General features: G+C 37.1%; 1 protein-coding gene across 8 annotated transcripts in view; it reads left to right on the top strand.

The window, feature by feature from the left end:
* Positions 1 to 21,231, top strand: part of Dennd5b (DENN domain containing 5B) — a 185,584-nt gene that overhangs the window by 92,178 nt on the left and 72,175 nt on the right. For all 8 annotated transcript variants that reach the window (XM_046435723.2, XM_046435724.2, XM_046435725.2 and 5 more), the window contains 2 exons: positions 11,909 to 12,096; positions 19,879 to 20,415. In XM_046435723.2, coding sequence (XP_046291679.1) covers positions 11,909 to 12,096; positions 19,879 to 20,415 — 725 coding nt within the window. The remainder of the gene's footprint in view (positions 1 to 11,908; positions 12,097 to 19,878; positions 20,416 to 21,231) is intronic.

Below are 21,231 nucleotides of genomic sequence, written 5' to 3'. Positions count from 1 at the left end.
GGCATAAATATTTACTATCATTTTATCTTCTTGTTTATTGTTCCCTTTATAAGTATCAAGTGACCTTCTTTGTCTCTTACTAATTTTGTCTGAAATATGGTTTATTGGATATAAGAGTAGCTACTCCTGCTTGTTTGGGGGCTCCATTTGCATTATATATCAATTTCTAACCTTTTACTTTCAGCTTGTGGCTGGATTATTTGCCTGTAAGGCGAGTCTCTTGCAAACAATGTATAGTTGGGTATTGTTTAATCCATTCTACTAGCATGTGTCTTAATTGAAGAGTTGACATCATTTACATTCAGTGTTATTATAGAGAGATGTTTATTAATTCCTGCCATTTTGATTTATTTCTAATGTTTAATTTGGTTTTGTTTCTCATTTTCTTAGCTACTTTTCAGATGAGATTTGTCCATTTGCAAGCTTTTTAAACTATTTAGTGCTTGCCTAGTAGTCATGAATTCTTTTAGTTTCTACTTACCTTGGAAGTTTTTTATTTCCTTTTAAATTCTGAAGGATAGCTTCGTTGAATACAGCAATCTTGGAAGCTATAGCAATCTTGGTTGGCAGTTATTTTCTTTCGAGGCTTGGAACACATTATTCTAACCCCTCCTGGATTTTAGAAGTTGTGATAAGAAATCATAAGTAATTCTAATCGACCTGCCTCTAAATGTGACCTGATATTTTTCTCTTGAGGCTTTTAAATTTCTATCCTTGGTGCTCTGTATGTTAGGCATTTTAAAATGTGTCAAAGAGAGGTTTTTTTTTTTTTTTTTTTTTTTAGTTGTAGGTGGACACAACACCTTTTTTTTATTTATTTTGCTAAGGATAGAACCCAGTGCTTCACGTTTGCTAGGCAGTCGCTCTACCACTGAGCCACAACCCCAGCCTGAGAAGTTCTTTTTTGATCTTGTTTTATTTGGGATTCTGAATGATTCCTGTGTCTAGATGTCCATCTCATTCCCAAGGGTTGGAAATTATTCTGTAATTATTTTCCTGAAGAGGTTATCCATGACATTGTAGTGGTACCCTCTTTCTGCACAGAAAAGTCTTAACTGGGCTTATCCAGAAATCTTCACCATGGCTGATTTTGGGACTGTTAGCAAAAGAGTCTCTACAAAAGAGTTCAATGTAGATAAACTTCCTATTTTCATGTTGCCCTGTTTTACTTGGCCACTAGCTGGGAAGATATCAGCATTCCAGGTGCTGGGTACCCCCTTACTAGTTTTTCACAAACATGTACCCCAGTATAGTAGTTTGTAGAAATGTGCAAACAAGGCCTCTGGCCTTGAGCTGGGGCTTTACAGAGATGTCTACATTCCTAAGATAAGATAAGATACCATTTGGGCTCCATGGTAACAGCTGGCTGAGGGAGGAAAGAAAGGGAAGAAGAAGCTCTCCCCTTCTCAGGTGTTGGCCTTGAAGGGTTAACTTGCCCAAAACAGTGAAAGAAAAAGCTGCTTTTATGTAAACTTCTGCAGATTGTGAACTTCTGAGCCCCTCCCCTTACGTGCTGTGTATAAGATTTTGAAACCACCTGAACTCAGGATTCAGGGGATTGATTGATTACAACAAAAGCTGTGCCCTCTGAACCTGGCTGCAGCCAAATAAAACTGTTTCCTGCTATCTTCGGTGCCTTGCCTCGTCTGTCCCTAGAACAACATTAGTCCACATCTCACAACCCTCTTCAATTTTAGTGATTCTTAAATTTGTTCTCTTACAGTTGTTCCAGAGTTCTTGTATATTCTGTTCATGGTTATTTAGTCATTTTCTTTTCTTTAATACTGTCTAATGTTCAGAGCTGGCCACTGTGCCTTCCAGCTCTGAGATTCTGTCTTCTGCATGGTTTATTCTATTAGAGACTTTCACCTGAGCATTTTACTTGATTTATTGTGTCTTTCATTTCTAAGATTTCTGTTTGATAGTTTTTCAACATTTCTGCCTCCATATTGTATTCCTTATTTGGGGTTTTTGTCTCCTCTGTTCTTTGCATTAAAATATCATAGAAGTTTGGGAATGGTTTAGTTCGTGTATGGAGCAAGGTGCACTGTTTCTTGATTGAATTTTGGATGTAACTCAGCAGTAGTCTCTACCCTGTGTTCCAGTAAACTCCTAGCAGCTCACAGGACAGGGAGAACTAAACAACAGCAACAATGGCAGTAAACTATTTACAGCTTTATAATAAATAAATGGTGCTTATTGTGACGTATACAGTGCTAATTACTACAAAAACAGGAATTTTGAGGTCAGCAATTGCCAACAACAATAGCAGTAAATAGCCATGAACTAAATCTGGCGTTAAAGTAAACAGCAGGTATCAACTGTGCCATCCACAGTACTAATAACTGCTGCAGCATGAATGGTGGCAGTAGGAATTATATAAACCAAGTAGTTCTAAAAGGTGGTGAAAATATAGTTCATTAAGAGGAAAAGTATGATAGGAAGGTAACATAAAGTTTAGAATATTCAAAATGTGTACAGAAAAAGCAGTAGAAATGTAGCAAGTGATGACTGTAAAGGAGGGAAAAAAAAGTAAAAGATACAATAAAGGGAAAGACAAGGAGGATTTGGCTATTAGAGGGACAAGAAAGAAGAAAAAAAGAAACAACAATTATGAAAACCAAAATGAACAAATAGAAACATCTAACCCTCAAAAGACAAAACAAAGAAACACAACAAATATTTAAAAGTGAGAAAAAACAGAAACAAACATTTATATGTAGGTATATCCATGAACCAATAAGCACAGCAAGAACACCCCCACCATACCTTCCCCCTAAAAAGGAGAAAGAAATGAAAAATAAAAGAATTTTTTCCTCTGAGGTAGTCAGAACTGTCAACAATGATGGATATTGACTGCATATGCCAGACTGCCTTTCTTTCTATTTCTTTTTGGGCTATGTACCTCTTAGAGCAAGGGCTGGGGGTTGGCAAACCTTATTTCTTTTTGTGTTGCTCACTGAGCTGCAGCTGGAGTGGCCTGGAACCACAGCTAGCTGATATAGCTCTTCCCTTCTCACCAGTATAAAGTAGAATGGAATAGGAAGTACTTTCTATTGGAGCTTTGTTCAGATAGACCAGATTGATGCACTCCCAGGGTAGGGCCACTACAGAGTTCTAAATGGGAAATTCAACCTTGGCCTTGAACTTATGATCCTTGTGTTTAGCTCTAATTAGGACTTTGGGTTATTGTTAGGTGGTATCTGCTCTGTTAGGGAGTCTGGATCTCAGGGTCCTCCCAGGAATTCTGTTGTAGGGCAGGGTGCCAAAACCTCCACAAGTCCACTCCCCATGAATGTGCCTTTCCTAGGCTCACTTCCTGAGTGTAATTCCTGAATGTAATCATGCCTGCCTGTTCAGTTTCCTGACCCTCTTTAGCTGATTTTGTGAGCTACCACACTTCCCTCCGTATCTCTGACTCAGATCTCTCCTGGTATAATCTTCTCTGTGCCTGTTTCCATCATGTTCTTATAGGTATACCTTAGCCACATGATAAGCATTTATGGGACAATATAGCACTACTTGCTATAGTCTGCTGGGTCCCACAGCAGCAAGCTACAGATTGGCTTCCCTAAGGTGGCTCCCCACCTTAGCTCTCCTCTTGCCAGTTGAGAAACACAGAGAACTTTTCAAACACCAGCTCATTGTGCAGCCTCTGGTTCAGCAGCGCTCAGATAGAATTTTCCATGTCAAATTTGTCTTGTGTTTCTCTGTGTTATCCTCCCCTGTGTAGTAAATCAGTGGTGCTGCCACCACTGGCTTAGCTTCAGTGTACTCATTCTTGTCCTTTGTTTAATGTACCCTAATTTCTGAGTCTCTAAAAATCTCTGTCTGATATTGAATTTCTGTAAATTCCCTCTTTCACCCGCCTCACTGAGAAAGGAGTATTCCTGCTGCTTAAATCCTGAGCCACAGAACAACTGGAAATGTAGCCTTCTCTAATCTGCCATCTTGAATCTCCCCTTCTGCTATTAGCATCTTAAGCATTTGATTCCTGTGTCAATTACATTCTGTAAGTTTTAATATCTGGTATTTTGTTCTAAGAATTTTAAAATTTGTATTTATTCTGACAACTGATTTTGTTTTTGGTATCCTGTATTTTGTGCTTTCTTTGACTTACTTGTGATTCAAGGTTTAATGTCTTTCACCAGTTTTGGGAAATTCTCAACCATCTTTCTACATATTTCTTGTATCCTCTTTCTTTCTTTCTTTTTTTGCCTTCTTGAAACTTATTAAACATAACAACCTGTCTTGCCTTGCTCAGTCTTCTTTGTATTTCAGCCTCTTTTTTCTTTTTGTTTCTGTGCTGCATTCTGGGTGATTTCTCCACATCTGTCACCCAGTTTATTAATGTATTGTTTTAACCAGTGTTTAATCTGTAGCTAATTCTTTCTTTAACATTTTGGTAACAGGAAAGTTAAGTGTTTTTGATTGTTTTTAGGGTTCTTTAAAATTACAAAAACAGATTGACAGGGCTGTGGTTGTAGCTCAGTGATAGAAGCACTTGCCTGGCATGTGTAAGGAACTGGATTTGATCCTAGCACCACATAAAGATAAATAAAATAAATAAATTGTGTCTGTCTACAACTAAAAATATAAATAAAAATTTAAAAATTGTCATGGGGACACAAGGACAAGCAAGTTTAGGTTCAGGTATAAAATTTGTTGGTTTTACATACCATTTTTGCTTAGGACAGTTGTCAAGTCCTCCATGATTAGAATACTTACAGCCCTTGCTTTGGGAGCTGTCATAGGCCCTTTATTTGATAATGCTATAGGGCATTGTTGGCAATATCTGAGGTGAATTTCTCTGCAGCTAGGTGCATGAGCTAATTTATGCATGGCTCTTAGTCCCCCAAACCCTCATGGTTCAGTAGTAATCAGTCACTGTATTCAGGATCATTGATGTACAGTCATCCAGCCTCACCAGGAAATTCATCAGAGCTGTGCTGGACACTTCACAATTCCCTTGGCAGTACTTAGTAGTGCATAAACTCCCTTGGACATAGCCCCCTGCTGGTACTAATCACCTGTAGCCGATGCCAGAGCCTTGCAGTGCTGATTGGCCAGCTTTCCAACCTGCATCATCAGGGCTCCAACCCTAGACCCCTGTGCTGTCCTTGAGGAGCCAACCTTATCTTCCAGGTTGGTTGCTGGTAGATAGCACAGCAGGGGCTGACACCAGGGGCAAGGCAGCAGAAGCCATTGCTACCTTGGGGTGTACACCAGAGCAACTGTTTGACAAAGTTGTGATAGTATGTTTTATTATGGAACAGCCAAACATAATTTTTAAATGTCTAAAAGGTGTTATTTCATTTTACTTACCGTAGATGTTAACATTTTAATTCTTCAACACATTTAATGGCCACTTACCACCTAATAGACCCTGTATCAAATGCTAAAAATTCAAAATGTCATTAATTGGGCCTCTTGGTGCACATTTGTAATCCCAGTTACTTGGGAGGCAAGAGCAAGAGGGGATCAGATCAAGGCTAGTTTGGGCAACTTAGCAAGACACTATCTCAAAATAAAAAGGACTAGAGATGTAGATCAGTGGTAGAGTGCTTGCCCAGCATAATGGAGGCCCTGAGTTCTCTCTCGAGTACTGCAGGAGGATAGGGAGAAGGCATATAGATGGATAAATTGATAAGGTCATTAGCTCTATGCCTCTAGTCCCACCTACTCAAGAGACTGAAGCGGGAGGATCACTTAAGTTCAAAGTTTGGGCCTAGCCTGTATAACATAGTGTATGCATAATCATTACTTCAAAGAGAAAATGTTAAGGAAAAGGTGTATTTAGATTATTAGGATTATAATAGTTTTGTGAGATGAGTGATTGCTTTGATGGAAATAAAGATTAGGTAATATGTAATCATGTAGAAAAGTTTCTAGTGATAAGAATTATTTAGAAAAAGCTTTCAGAGAAACAGATCTGAGGAAAAGGTAGAACTTAGCCAGGCAGTGCAAGAAGAAGGGACATTCTGGGCAGAAGATAAGAGTATGCAGAGGCACAAGAGTCTGTGAAAGCATGTCACATTTAATGAATGAACTACATGTAGATGTTTGACTACATATGGGATGTTGGTGAGAAACGAGGCAAGCAAGAGACGAATCATGAAGAGCCTCATATACCATATTGATGCTTCTTTTATATATCCATCACTTTGAATATCTATGGGGTTAAAAAAAAAAACACTTCCCTAAAATATTTTAATTGAAACAACACTTAAGGAAGAAAACTCTACCTTTTATTTCTTGATTTAATTTTTAAAAATGGTTTTATTTTTGCTAAGAAATTGCAATCTTAAAAACTAATGTTTCAACCAACCTTGCAGAGGGCATAAAGAACCGGAAGAAAGAATACCTATTAGTGAGTAGAATTGTGAAGGAAAAGCAAACCATGTACAGTAGGGTTTTTTTTTTTTTTTTGTACCAAGGCTTGAACTCAGGGGCACTCGACCAACTGAGCCACATCCCCAGCCCTATTTTGTACTTTATTTAGAGACAGGGTCTTACTGAGCTATTTAGTACAGCAGTCTTTTAATGCCTAAGTAGAAAGGGTGAAAATGGGTAATTTATTTTTACTTCTCATGGTAGTGTTTTCCATAATTAAAGGAAGAAAATAGTCCAAGGTACCAGTTGCCATTACTTGAAGAACTTGTTTTCTAAGAGATGAACATTTTCCCCACAACAGTAAAAAAAAAAAAAAAAAAAGTAGACACAGTGCTAGGAATTTGGTTTGACTGCTCAAAACCTTGTGCCCTTCAGGTTAGGTCCAAGAAGGAGACAGAAACCACACAATAATTTAAACAAAAGAGTGTAATATAAAGTATTATTAATGTATATAGGAGAGTAGCTATAAAGACATAAAGAAAACTCTAAAGAATGCCCAAAGAAGGATAAGGTGAAAGAGGAACCCATATCCCAAGGCTATTGTTTATCTCTTACTGACAAAATTGTGTTTGCAAAGAATGGAAGTCAGTGGGTTACCTGGGCCAGAGCTGGTTCTCAGGCCCCAGGGTAGCGGAAAGCAAACGTGGTATAAATGAGCTGCAGCTGATGAGCAGGCCCACAGCAATTGTCTTGCCCCACTGTAAGTGGGAGGTCTGAATGTGCAATATCTCTGTTGAGAGGGCCCTGGGAAGGTGACCATTGGGCCCAGTCACTGAGGTACTGCTCACTCTAGGTGTGGGGTTGGGGCGTTGTACCCCTAGATGTCTTTGCATATCCACACCACTGGTCAACCATGCAACAGTAGCAATAACAAGCAAAACACTATACATTGCCCACTAGGACCAGGAAGAAAAGCCCCTTCTCCCAGCAGTGTCTTTCCATTGCCTTCTCCTTACAAAGCTTAATATTGTGATCACTGAAAAAGAAAATGCTTGAGTCCATCTGGTTCTCATAGAGCATGTACGCAGTGGATTTGGAATGGAGAGGCAATTAATGGATAACTGGCACATAATTTGACTGCTAAAACTCAGAGCCTTTCGCCTATGTCTGACTTATAATTGAAAAATAAATAAATAAAATCAGACCCTGATGTCTTGGAACTGGTCTGGCTCTCACAGATAGGCCTCACTGTTATTACAAACTGATGTGATATGCAAAACTAAGCAATGTTGTTCTCCTGCAGGGAATAAGCGGTCTCACAAGAATAGCAAGCAAGACCACTGTGTACCCTACAAAATACCAGACCTCTTCCTCATTAAATTAGTATGCTACTTGCTCACCAATTTGTGTGTGTGTGTGTGTGTGTTGCATATTAAACCCAGGGCCTCATGCTAGGCAAGCACTCTACCATTGAGCTTCATCTCCAACCCAAGTTATAGCTTTATACTCACTTTAGTCTTTGCTCCTTATCAATCAGATTTATTGAGATACCTAGTCATAGAATTGCCTTGATTTCTGGCAGCTCCCAATCCAAAGCAAATCTGTTTCCTTAGATGCTCCCAAAAATTATCCAGCTAAATCTCAAATGCTCCCAAAAATTATCCAGCTAAATCCCAAATTTTATAATAGACTTTTTTCCTTTATTAAGATATTCTCAAGTTTGCATTCTCCCTCTCTGCAGTGAGCAAGAAACCCAAACAGTTTGTTCAGGTACAGGTGTGTTCCTTGGTTTGTTTGTTTTTGTTTTTTGTTTTCACTGAAGGGCATTGGTAGAAGAAATGATAAGTATTTTTTCTTCTGCATTTTTGTTGTTTTCTTTTGGTGGTACTAGGGATTGAACCCAGAGCCTTATTCATGCTAGGCAAATACTCCACCACTGAGCTACATCCCCAGCTTTTTTAATTTTTTATTTTGATACAGGGTCTCAATAAGTTGCCCAAGCTGACCTCAAACTTGTGATCATCCTGCCTCAACCACTTAAGTAGCTGGAATTACAAGTGTGTGCCACCTTGCCCAGTTTATGTCTATGTATGTGTTTGAAGAAGCTAGTTGCATTACCAACATTGACTTTTTTCCTTAAGGAAGTGACTCTCTTAGAAATTTAACAGTATTAAAAAAAAACAACCCTGATAATAGTTTATTTTTTAAAACTATTTTTGCAGAAATAAAACTCCATAAAACCCACAGTTAAACTGTTAGCAGTTTTTAATACTTAGCAAATATGGACAAAACATTTATTTTTATGATAGCTTTTCCTACAGAAGACATACCATATATTTTGAATATGGTCAAGACATAAGCAATTTTAATGAAATGAATATGAAGTCGTTTTCTTATTTTTGAGAGATTCTGTTCTCTGCATACTTAAGGAGTGACATGTAGAATAAATCTTCCTGATGGGGGTGACACTGAGCTTCTTAATTCTCTACTTACTTCCAGAAAGCTGAAGAAGCTTCCAAGAGTCCTTTCCCCACTCTGAAAGGCTTTAACAAGCCTGCATTAATATATCATTGCTAAAATCTTTACATTTTTAATATAGTAGAGGTAAATGTTAAAATGTGATTTTTGTTTTTAAACAGAACTCTGAACCCTGTAAGGTCTACTTATGTATAGTTAGAATGAGTCACTTGGTTCTCTGCATGATAAACAACCACTATGGCTCAGTAAATGGATATGTTTTCTTATAATGTGCCTGGGCATACCTGTAATTAACTGAATGTTAATGTGAATGTTCCAAGAAATGTGATTTTTTTAGTGAATATTTTGTTGTCTGAGGAGTTACCATTTTCTCTCCCTAAAAAATTAATAATTCTTTAATCTTGTGGGCAAAAATCTAAGCAAGTCTACATAAGTTATGGATACTAACAAAATTATATATTCTTATCCTTTTATTTCACTGATTAAACTTTTTAAACTTCTACTATAGGCAGCATTATGTTGTACTAAGTACAACATAATGTACTAAGTACAACATAATTCACTAAGTACTGAAGTTATGAAAATAAGAAAGCCCCCAATCCTTGGTTGAAATGGATGGCCACAGAATAGATCCTAAGTTTTTCTGAGTTTGATTGTCTTATGGTTAATTACTTGCCCATCTTCCTGCTTCTCATTTTTTGGTTTTGTTTTAGGACTCTGTTGGGCGTAAAGAGAAGAAGAGTACAACATTTAGTAGCATCAGTAAATTTGGACAATAAATTTAGTTAGCACTGGCTAAGTGCTTTGTGGGCAAGATATGAGATAAGACAAATACTGCTCTTCTCAGAGGGAACCCACAGTAAAGAGATGGTACATGGGTCAAGTGGCCATGGAATCCTGTGATAGAGCACAAGTAGAGTTAGTTCTTCCTAGAGTATAATTTCTAAACCTAGGGGTTATCAAGCAGACTTCATGGATTTCAAATCAGCTTTCCATCCACTCCCCCACTCATCTAATAAAAGACCCTTGTCACTACACTTCAAACATCTACCCAGTTAAGTAGAGTAGTAAGTGACTGATGTCCTTTGACTACCATTCGCCTTACCTCCACAGAATACCAGCTATCTAAGCCTGACTTTTTTTATGGGCATCAAATGATGGTGTGTGTCTGTCTTTCCAAGCCACATAATTAAGTCAGCTCTTTGTGCTCATATGACTGACCCAAACCCTTCAGGTCACCTGGTGTTTCTTTTAGAAGTATTTATATAAAGAAGGTTTCATCTAGAATGTTAGTTTTTATAATGAATCAAATAAGGATTATGGACTGCTAATGGTTTACTACCAAAATCCTATTGTAGACTATTAAAGGTAGTCATTTGAAATTTATAAAATAACACAAGAAAAATTTTGTATATGCTTGTTAAATGTTTGACAAGATAATGTGAACAAGTAGCATCTGATCATTTTCCTTAACCTTTTAAAATTAAGACTTCCCTGAAGTCTTCCTCCCTAGGGCTTTACTGTATTTTTGCAGCATGAATTTGTGAGGTATTTATTACAAGTCCATGGTCCTTATCTTTAATTCTCAAATCCAAGAAATTCTGAAAACCAAATGTTCTTTGTGTAAGTTACTTAACAGAAAAGCCAAACCTGAACTAAAATAGCCCTATTTATATGTGATTTTTTTTTTGCCCTATTGTAGAACATTTGTTGGTTCACTGCAAAAATATTAATGTATTTCGTTCCAGGGTACTGCCCTCAGTAGTTCATACATATGATCTACACACTGTGTTATCTTTCTAAATTTAAGAAAACAAAAATCTGGATTATAAAACATGTCTGCTCCAGTCAGGCACAGTGGCACACATCTGAAATATCACCAACTAGAAGCTGAGGATTGCAAGTTTAAGGCCAACCTGAGCAACTTGGCCAAACCCTGTCTCAGAATAAAAAGGGATGGAAGTGTAGCTCAGTGGTAAAGTGCCCCTGGGTTCAAACCTCAGGACCAAAAAACAAAACAAAACAGGTGTGGTGGCACACGCCTGTAATCCCAGCAGCTCAGGAGGCTAAGACAAGAAGATCATGAGTTCAGAGCCAGCTAAGCAACTCAGCGAGACCTGGTGTCTAAATAAAATACAAAATAGGACTGGGGATGTGGCTCAGTGGTTGAGTGCTCCTGAGTTCAATCCCTAGTACAAAAAAAAAAAAAAAAAAAAAGTCTACCTCTAAGGGTTTAAATAGGGATTGTGGGCATATGTAAATATAAATTATCTATGGCAGAGTGGTTTAAGAGGGCACTTTAGTATTGTGAATAGTTTTTAATTTTGATAAGCTAATTCGTGTAAACAAAACACAGTTACAACAACAGAACACCTTTAATTATCTTGTAACTCACTTTATGCCTACATATGATGGTTCTGTAGTTATAGGTTTAAATATAGGAAATGTGACTATGATTGTATATCTGTTTCATTTTATGTGCCCACAAATGAGGGCTAACAGAATATAATCAGCTTACCAAAGGCTATCACCATGATCATATGTATAAGAAAAAAATGAGCTTCTGATTTCGGATTATATGAGTATGCATATAATCAAAAATGTTCCATGGTAATATAATTTGTACATTTTCAGTGGAATAAGTACCACTGAATATAATAAAGAGCAATTATATTAGTTCTTGATTTTTCCACATTTTAAGGGAATGTAGAGTCCCATACCAGTGAAGCAAGGAGTGTTCCAGGAACAGTACCATATACCTGTAATCCTAGCACCTTGAGAGGCTCAGGCAGAAAGATCCCAAGTTTGAGGCCAGCCTCAGCAACTTAACAAGACCCTGTCTCAAAAAAATAGAAAGGACTGGGGATATAGCTCAGTGGTAAAGCTCCCCTGGGTTCAATGCCCAGTACCAAAAAAAAAGAAGGAGTGTGATGATGTTTTCCACCTGCCCACACCCACTTTGGAGGAATAAAACTGACCTATTTTCTGTATAATCATAAATTTTAACAGATTTTTTCTGATATTTTCAAGCTTAATAAGGCAATTGTATTTTTACTTGGATTTTTCTTTTCTTCCATTTTTTCCTTCTTCTGTGCAGATTATCAACGCCTGATGACTGTGGCAGAAGGCATCACCACACTTTTGTTCCCATTTCAGTGGCAGCATGTTTATGTGCCCATCCTTCCTGCTTCTCTGCTACATTTTCTTGATGCTCCTGTACCTTATCTGATGGGTCTTCAGTCAAAAGAAGGAACTGACCGTTCTAAACTAGAACTTCCTCAAGAGGTAAAACTTTTTTGATGAATGATGAAATTTGCTGTTTGTTGATTTAGGTCAAGGCTACTTTTGTTAAATAGCATTGTCTTCATCCGATTTTATCTCTCTGGCTCTCCTTAATCTCCCAAGTATGGCTAAGGTAGAACCTGAGCCACAGAATGCAGACCATGATCTGATGATTACTACACGATAGCCATTAATTAAACATAGTTCAAAACAGAACACTGGCGTATTTTTACACCTATAAATGTTTGAAAATGGAGCAATAGTAGTCATAATCATCATTGATGTATTCTAATAACATTCATTTCTTTTCCATACTTGTTACAAATTTTATTTTTAAATGACACATCCCAGATCTGACATCCTTTAAAATTGTATTAACTGAGGTGAATTTGACTTTTTACCTCCCATCAAATAAAAAATAACATCTTTTAGCAAACTGGAAAATGGAAACATAAAATGCTTTATTCTCTGTTTGCAGTCATAAGGCCAATTATCAACCTGTTCCAAATATTAACTTAGCTTTGTCAGCTAGACTAAAATTTTAAGCCCTAGCTTTTTGCCACCTTAATATTACTATCTTTCCAGTGTGCTTTGTTTTGAAATGTTGTTTGAGAGGAAAAATAAGCAAGAATTCTTGAAAGCATTTTGAATCTAATTTTTGGCTGTTGATAATGATACTTAGAATTGTACTGTAAAGCTTTTGAAATGAAATATTGATGATAATGCCATGGCCTATTAAAAAACACAAAATGGTTAATTACATTATATTATTAGCTATTTAATTAGCACCTTTCTTAATACAGTCTCTCATGCTGAGTTTCACTTTTATTTGTTCTTATTTCCTGTAGAGATTCTCATTTTAATAAGTGAGTTTAAAATAACACACTAAGCCATAGCCATTATACCTAGTAATGATTCCCATAATCATCCACTGCTGACTTTTATTCTAAGGAATGTTTCCTTACCAAAATTAACATTTTTGTTCAAGAGAAAATAACTTCAGGTCATATAAAATATATGGGCAAGTTTCCTTGTTCTTCTGGGACTTGCTCATGTTCTCCTCTTTCTGCTTCTTATTTTACATCTTTATTCCCTGAATTTTCTTATTTTCTCTTTCATGGAACTAATCTAGAATATCATTGTTTGAAGAAGTAAATCCCTTAAATTTTCAAGAAAAAATGTGTTTTTATTTTAAAGACTTAAAAAGAGGGCTGGGGTTGTAGCTCAGTGGTTGAGCGTTTGCCTCGCATTGCATGAGGCACTGGGTTCGATCCTCAGCACCACATAAAAATGAATAAATAAAAACAAAAATATTGTGTCCATCTACAATAAAAAAACATTAAAAAAAAAAAAACATCTGGGCATGGTAGCACATGCACTTAATTCCAGGTCTCAGGAAGCTGAGGCAGGAGTATTACAAGTCTGAGGCCAGCCTGGGCAATTTGGCAAGACCTTGTCTCAAAATAAAAAGTTATTTTTTTCCTGAGCACAGTGGTGCACACCTGTATTTTAGTGGCTCCAGAGGCAGAGATGGGGAGGATCAAGAGTTCAGAACCAGCCTCAGCAGTGTCGAGGTGCTAAGCAACTCAGTGAGACCCTGTCTCTAAATAAAATACAATAGGGCTGGGGATGTGACTCAGTGGTTAAGCACCCCTAGGTTCAACCCCCAGTACCAAAATAATAAAATAATAAATATATATATTTTGGTACCAGAGATTGAACTCAGGGGCCCTCAACCACTGAGCCACATCCCCAGCCGTTTTTTATATTTTATTTTGAGACAGGGTCTCACCAAGTTGCTTGGGGCCTCACTAAATTGCTCCTGCCTCAACCTCGTAAGCTACTGGGATTGCATGTGTGCACTACCACACCCGGCTCAAAATAAAATTTTAAAAAAGGAGCTTGTATTGTAGCTCACAGGCAGAAGTCTTCTGTGTTCAATGCCTAGAACCAACACCCAAAAATAGACTTAGGGTTGCGGTGTAGCTTGTATGCAAGGCCCTAGCTTTGATCCTTAGTACTGGGGTTGGGGGGCGAGGATTTAACAAGACATTTAGTTTCTTGTTGAGTATCTGATCTATTTTGTACATTAAACAAATTAAATTTTTTTTTTGTACCAAGGATTGAGCCACATTCCCAGCCCTATTTTGTATTATTTATTTAGAGACATGTTGCTGAGTTGCTTAGCGCCTCTCTTCTTGCTGAGGCTGGCTTTGAACTCGCTTTCCTCCTATTTTAGCCCCCCAAGCCACTGAGATTACAGGCGTGCGCCACCGCACCTGGCTGGCAAATTATATTCTTAAGACAGTTTATTTAGTATGTAAAAGTTGTCTTTCCATTTTACATAAATAATTATTGACAAATTTTTAAATGCCACCTTGGTATAGATGTAATTGGGAAATTTTTCTATGTCTACATGTATCCTCTGACTAAAGATAAGTTAAAAATTGCAAAAGCCTTCATAATGATCACTGGGATTTTCTAATTTTTCACTCACAAGTTGAATTCTACTTTTATTTTATTTTATTTTAGTTTTTTTTAGATTTTAGGGTCAGTTTGTTTGATTGGATGATTGGTTTGCAGTGTTGGGAATTAAAACCAGGCCCTCTTATAAATGCTAAGCAAGTGCTTTACCATTGGGTCATAACCTTAGCCCTCAACACTATTAATAAATACATATACCCATCTATTAATAGAATAGTATGAAATTACCTGAATTAGCTGTTAAAAAAAATAACAGTGTTTCTATATAGAAACTATAAATTAGATGCACCATTGTTCTGGAAGAAAAGGCTAACAGTGTATTACTTCATTCTGGTATCATTTTACAATGAGATGAATATCTGCCTCACATAATTTTGGGGAGAGGAAGTAGTATAAAAATAGCCATTTTAGGGGCCGGGTTGTGGCTCAGTGGTAGAGCACTTGCCTAGCATGCGTGAGTCACTGGGTTTGATCCCCAGCACCACATAAAAATAAAATAAAATAAAGGTATTGTGTCCATCTACAACTTTAAAAAAAAATAGCCATTTTTAAAAACGACTTAAAGGGACTGGGGATATATCTCAATTGGTAGACTGCCTGCCTCACATGCACAAGGCCTTGGGTTCAATCCCCAGCACCACCAAAAAAAAAAAAAAAAGGTGACTTAAGTGTACTCACTATTCATACTTCTCGCCCTCTTCCCAAAAAACTGTATAAATAAAATAATGGCTAAAAATAGTGATAAAGCTTCCAAAAATAGTTACAAAAATGCTAAGTGTACAAAAATGAGTTTTTCAAGAAGGTATGATTTTAGTTGTTAGGTAACTAATGTAACTACATAGACTTATAATTAACAACCCACTCCATTTCCCCATGACTCCAAAATGATAGGCACAAGTAGCCATTTGTTATATAATTTTTTAGGGAGCGGGGTGGGAAAGTGAGTGTTCAAGAATGTAACTCTGAAAATTAACTGCATAGAATGTTACCTCACTTTTAACTGTTTTTGCTCATCTTCAAAGTGATAGACAAAAATAAAAACTGAGAACAGAATTGCTTTTGCCACCTTGTTTTTGTTGTACCTTGCCTTGAGATTCTGAGGGAATATTTTATTTATTTATTTATTTTTATTTTCTTATTTGTGGTGCTGGGGGTCAAACCCAGGGCCTCATTCATGCTAGGCAGGCTCTCTTCCATTGAGCTATATTCTCAGGGGAGAAAATTTTAAATGATCTCCTCTGGCTTATCCTCATGACATCTTAATTTCAGACACTCAGAACCTAGATCACTTATAAATAAACCTGAGGAAAGCTTCTCCCAGCTCACATTCCTAAGTATTTACTGCTCCTGCCTATGTGTGTGTGTGTGTGTGTGTGTGGTGCTGAGGATCAAACCCAGGGCTTTGTGCATGTGAGGTAAGCACTCTATCAACTGAGCTATGTCCCCAGCCCCCATGCCTACCTCTTTGGTGTTCCCTCAAGTGACCATCACCTGAGGGTTTCAACAGACACTATTTGTGTAGAATTGTAGGGGGCTTCAAGATAAACGAGGTGATTTCAGCTTTCCAAAACAATAACAAAAAAATTTAAGTATCAATAACACAGGTTAGTCAATTTCTTCTCCAAGATATCTGCTTCTTCCCTTGAGACCATCTTTCCCCACCCTTCTAATAAACTTTGCTATACTTTTACTTAAGATAAAACGACAACAACAACAACAAAAACACACAGGCAGGTTAAATAAATACTCAGGAATAAATGAACTAAGAATATATAGAGGAGATCAGGATGCTTCTACTTACAGAAGAAATAATTAAGCTTCAATTATTTGACCTTTTACTTTTTTTTATTTATTTTTAGTTGTAGTTGGACACAATACCTTTATTTTATTTATTTATTTTTATGTGGTGCTGAGGATCGAACCCAGGGCCTCACACGTGCTAGGCGAGTGTTCTACTGCTGAGCCACAACCCCAGCCCTGACCTTTTACTTTTGAGGGAACTTTTTTTACTTTTAATTTGAGTTAATTACATATCATGAAGATTTATGGGTTATGTTGATCAGTAGATATACAAAGTACTTAGTCCCCAAACAGTGTCAAATTGAGGTTTGAGTCTGTTTTTTATCACGTATGTAATACTTCTTGAGCTTTTCTAATAGAATTTTTTAAAATTTAATGGTATTAAGAGAGAAGAAACAACTTGTAAATTATTTAGTGGGATTCATATTTGTTTTAGAAAAAATAACTTTTCTTCAATAATTTTTAATAACACAAATTTGTATTTCCTATTTCTACTTTGTGATAATAATCAGAGCCCTTCTGGGCCCTTCCAAGCAGGTGTAGGGGAGGGCATGGGAGACTTCTGTGGGAGCATGAAGACTGGCTAATCTCTGTTGCCGGAACTCCCACTGGCACAACACACTCAGTTCAGCACTGATACCGTGAGCATAATAAGCTTTAAATTTTATGTCAGAAAATGTTTTATTCTCTCTCTTTATGGGAGGAGGAGAGGAATGGAAAAGGATAGTTAGAGGGCATTAATGAAGAAGATAGTATAAAATAAAAAAGAAAGGTTACTGGTTAACACTTAGCAAGTTATTGAATTTTTTTCTTCCATTTTTAAAGATATTGAATCATCTGTTTTAATATGGTGACCTACTTTCTGCCTCTAAGTCTTTCAGTGTATCCTACTTTCAAGAAATGGAAGACACACACATAAAGATGTGGATTTAAAGAAAGTTGTAGGAAGCACTACTGTCTTCAGCAAGATCTGACATTTCAGCTCTTTATTTAGAGAAATCTACTGACATTGGAGATGAGGGAAAAAAAAATAATCACAAAGAACCCCCAGGCTGTTTTGAGGATACATATTTGGAGCAGGTGCCAGGAAGTTACCCAAGTTCTTGGGCCTCAATTTTTTCATCTGCAAGATTGAAGGACTGGATTATAAAGATTATATTAGGCTCTAGTTTTATTATTTAGTTTTGTATAGAAGTAGGAAATCTTGGGGGTTTATTGAGCTTAATTTGAAATGTCACTATACTTTTAGCTTTCTGTCCTCTCACATGAAAAAAAAAATATTAAAATGGAAAAAGGGGAGACTGGGGTTGTGGCTCAGTGGTAGAGCACTTGACTGGCACATGTGAGGCACTGGGTTCGATTCTCAGCACCATATAAAAATAAATAAGTAATAAGAAAAAATAAAGGTATTTGTGTCAATCTACAACCAAAAAAAAAAAGAGAGAGAGAGAAGAAAAAGGGGGCTGGGGTTGTGGCTCAGCTGTGGAGCGCTTGCCTAGCATGTGCGAGGCCCTGGGTTTGATCCTCAGCACCACATAAAAATAAATAAAATAAAGGTATTGTGTCCAACTACAACTAAAAAATAAATATTAAAAAAGGGGAGGGGGGGAGGACCCAACTATTTACTTACCCTTTTATCTAACCTTGCCATGTGGGATCAGAAGACAGTATGAATTCTCTCCTTGGTTACCTAATGGGAAAGGAGAAAACTCAACTCAAGATGAAGCTTCCTGTTTTGTTTGCTTACACATATTCTGTGTTCAATTGTTGATGTAATTGGAATCAGTTTTATGTGATGAGCTACATCTTTGGTGCCCTTGCTTTCCCCACTTCTCTCTACTCCCCCCCAATTCTAGGAGCTCAGTCATCTTTTTCATTGATAACCTCGTTATGATCAAGAAAGTATGGGACAGTAAAGGTAAAAAATACTGTTTACCAGGTCCCCAAGGGGATAATCAGGATTTTATTCAGGTACTTGGCCTCTTGAATTTACTGTATCTATTTGAAAAATGTTTATATATATTAAAAGCCTTTTAGTCGAAATAAATTTCAAATCTAGAGTATAAGCAAACAGAATACATTTCTTCTTATTTCTCATGAGTCAAATTATTTAATTAATCACTGGTTATCCAGGCACTTGCTTCTCCCACCTCTTTCTGCTTCCTGCTTTTATTGTGTGTGTGTGACCAGGAATTGAACCTAGGAATGCTTAACCACCGAGCCACATCCCCAACCCTTTTTTTTTTTTTAATTACAGACAAGGTCTTGCTGAGTTGCTTAGGGCTTCACTAAGTTGCTGAGGCTGGGTTTGAACTAGCAATCCTCCTGTGTCAGCCTCCCAATTCATGGGGATATAGGCATGTGCTACCACACCTAGCTGCTTCCTGCTTGTTTGGTGCCCTAAATATATATAAATATATATATTTAGTTGTAGATGGACACAATACTTTTATTTTATTTGTTTATTTCCATGTGGTGCTGGGGATCTAACCCAGTGCCTCACGCATGCTAAGCAAGCGCTCTACCACTGAGCCACAACCCTGTCCCTGCTTCCTGCTTTTTTGTCTAATGACCTCTAAAATGATTTTGCTGTTCTGCAAAGTTCAGCTAATTTTGTTAAAGTGAAAATTTGTGGATTATCTGTGAATTGCATTGAACTTTGCCAGTTTCATCCATTTGTGGGTACTAGAGCTCTAATTTTTAGCAGTTATTATGTATTCTAAATTATAGATGTTGTTTAAGCAATGGAATAATGACAAAGAATGATAAAGCTCATTATGAGCATTTTACTCAATAATGTTCATGTGTAGGATCATGCAACTCTGGGTCCCTTTACCCATTTAGGAATGCCTGATCAATGCCAAATATTAGAGATTCGTGTCAGATTATAGTAAATTGTTGAGACCCAGAGAAAATTATTCATGAATAAATATTATGAAATTATTATAAAATATTGTTATGAAAATATTATTAAATATGGTATGCAAATACTTACCTAGGGAAAAATGCTGGCAAAAGAAATTATTTTTTAAAGAATAATAATCTCAGGGGATGGGGTTGTAGCTCAGTGGTAGGTGGTAGCAAATGTGCTTAGTGATCCTGAGTTCAATCCCCAGCACCACAAAAAATTGAACCTTGAAATGGTTAACATAAAAGACATTGTAAAAAAACAAAAATAATCTAGGTGTGGTAATACATGCCTGTAATCCCAGCTATTCAGGAAGCTGAGGCAGATGGGTTACACGTTCAAGGTCAGCCTGGACAACTAGTGAGACCCTGTCTGGGGAGAAGAAAAAAAAAAAGGTCGAGATATATAGCTCAATGGCAGAGTGCCCCTGGGTTCGATACCCAGTACCTAAAAATAATACTAATAATAATAAGGGGAAAAAGTAAGAATTTAAAAAACCAAATGCAGCATAATCTGTGCTTTTCTTTATAATAGTTGGCAAGAGTATTTCTGGATATAAAATTTAACCTTTGTATTCCTTTTTTCTATTTCAGGCTAATTTGTGCTTTGTGGACATTGACAACCATTTTATTGAATTGCCTGAAGAATTTCCACAGTTCCCCAATAAAGTGGATTTTATCCAGGAGCTCTCTGAAGTTCTTCTTCAATTTGGGATTCCTCCTGAGGGCAGCTTACATTGCAGTGAGAGTGCCACCAAACTGAAGAATCTGGTTCTGAAAGATTTGGTCAATGACAAGAAGAATGGCAATGTCTCCACTAATAATATCAGCATGTATGAGTTATTGAAGGGCAATGAAACCATAGCCCGCTTGCAGGCTCTGGCCAAGAGGACTGGTGTGACTGTGGAAAAAATGGACCTGTCTGCTTCTCTGGGTGAAAAAGAAAAGGATTTAAAACTGCAGTGTGAAGAGGCAGAACTGAGGGACTACCAGCTGAATGTACAGCTGAGAGAGGTCTTTGCTAACCGCTTTACACAGATGTTTGCTGATTATGAAGCATTTGTGATTCAAACTGCCCAGGACATGGAATCCTGGCTGACCAACCGGGAACAGATGCAGAACTTTGACAAAGTAAATGAGCCATAGTTTTCCTTCTTTATGGTTCTTAGTTGATTACATTACTTGATTTTGTTAACTTTTTTTAAACACAAAATTTTCCCCTCTCCTGTCCCACTAAGCACTTTCTGTCACCAATATTTTACACTAATTTTACAAAAAGGCAAACCAACCAGCTTATAAGACTGGCTGTTAAATAACCTATAATCTCAATTTAAAATTTTCTGTACTTTGACAATGCTTAAATTATAGAAACTTTTTTGAGGGGTAGGAGTTAACCAGGGATTGAATTCAGGGGCACTTAATCTCTAAGCCACATCCCCAGTCCTTTTTATTTTTTACTTTAAGATAGGGTCTTGCTAAGTTGCACAGGGTCTCACTGAGTTGCTGAGGCTGGCTTTGAACTAGTGATCCCTCCTGCCTTAATCTCCTGAGTCACTGGGATTACAGGCATGCGCTACTGCATCCAAGTAAATTATAGAAACTCCAAACAGCTTTTTCAAATCTGTTAATACTGCCTGACCTTGTAAGGCTTTTGTTTACCCTTATGACCAAATCTAGTCAAATGAAGGCTATTCCTTTATAAAGAAATCTTTTTTTTTTTTTTTTTTTTAAATATTTATTTATTTTAGTTCTCGGCGGACACAACATCTTTGTTTGTATGTGGTGCTGAGGATCGAACCCGGGCCGCACACATGCCAGGCGAGCGTGCTACTGCTTGAGCCACATCCCCAGCCCCAAGAAATCTTAATTCTTTCTTTTTTTTTTTTTTTTTTTAAGATGGACACAATACTTGTATTCTTTTTATTTATATGTGGTGCTAAGAATTGA

Source organism: Marmota monax, unplaced genomic scaffold (assembly GCF_021218885.2).
Source record: "Marmota monax isolate L192 unplaced genomic scaffold, Marmota_monax_Labrador192_F-V1.1 WCK01_AAM20220418_F8-fsc00012, whole genome shotgun sequence".
In the NCBI taxonomy this organism is placed as follows: Eukaryota; Metazoa; Chordata; class Mammalia; order Rodentia; family Sciuridae; genus Marmota; species Marmota monax.
Note: the sequence above shows the minus strand (reverse complement) of the source record. Positions and strands in the feature narration are given on the sequence as shown.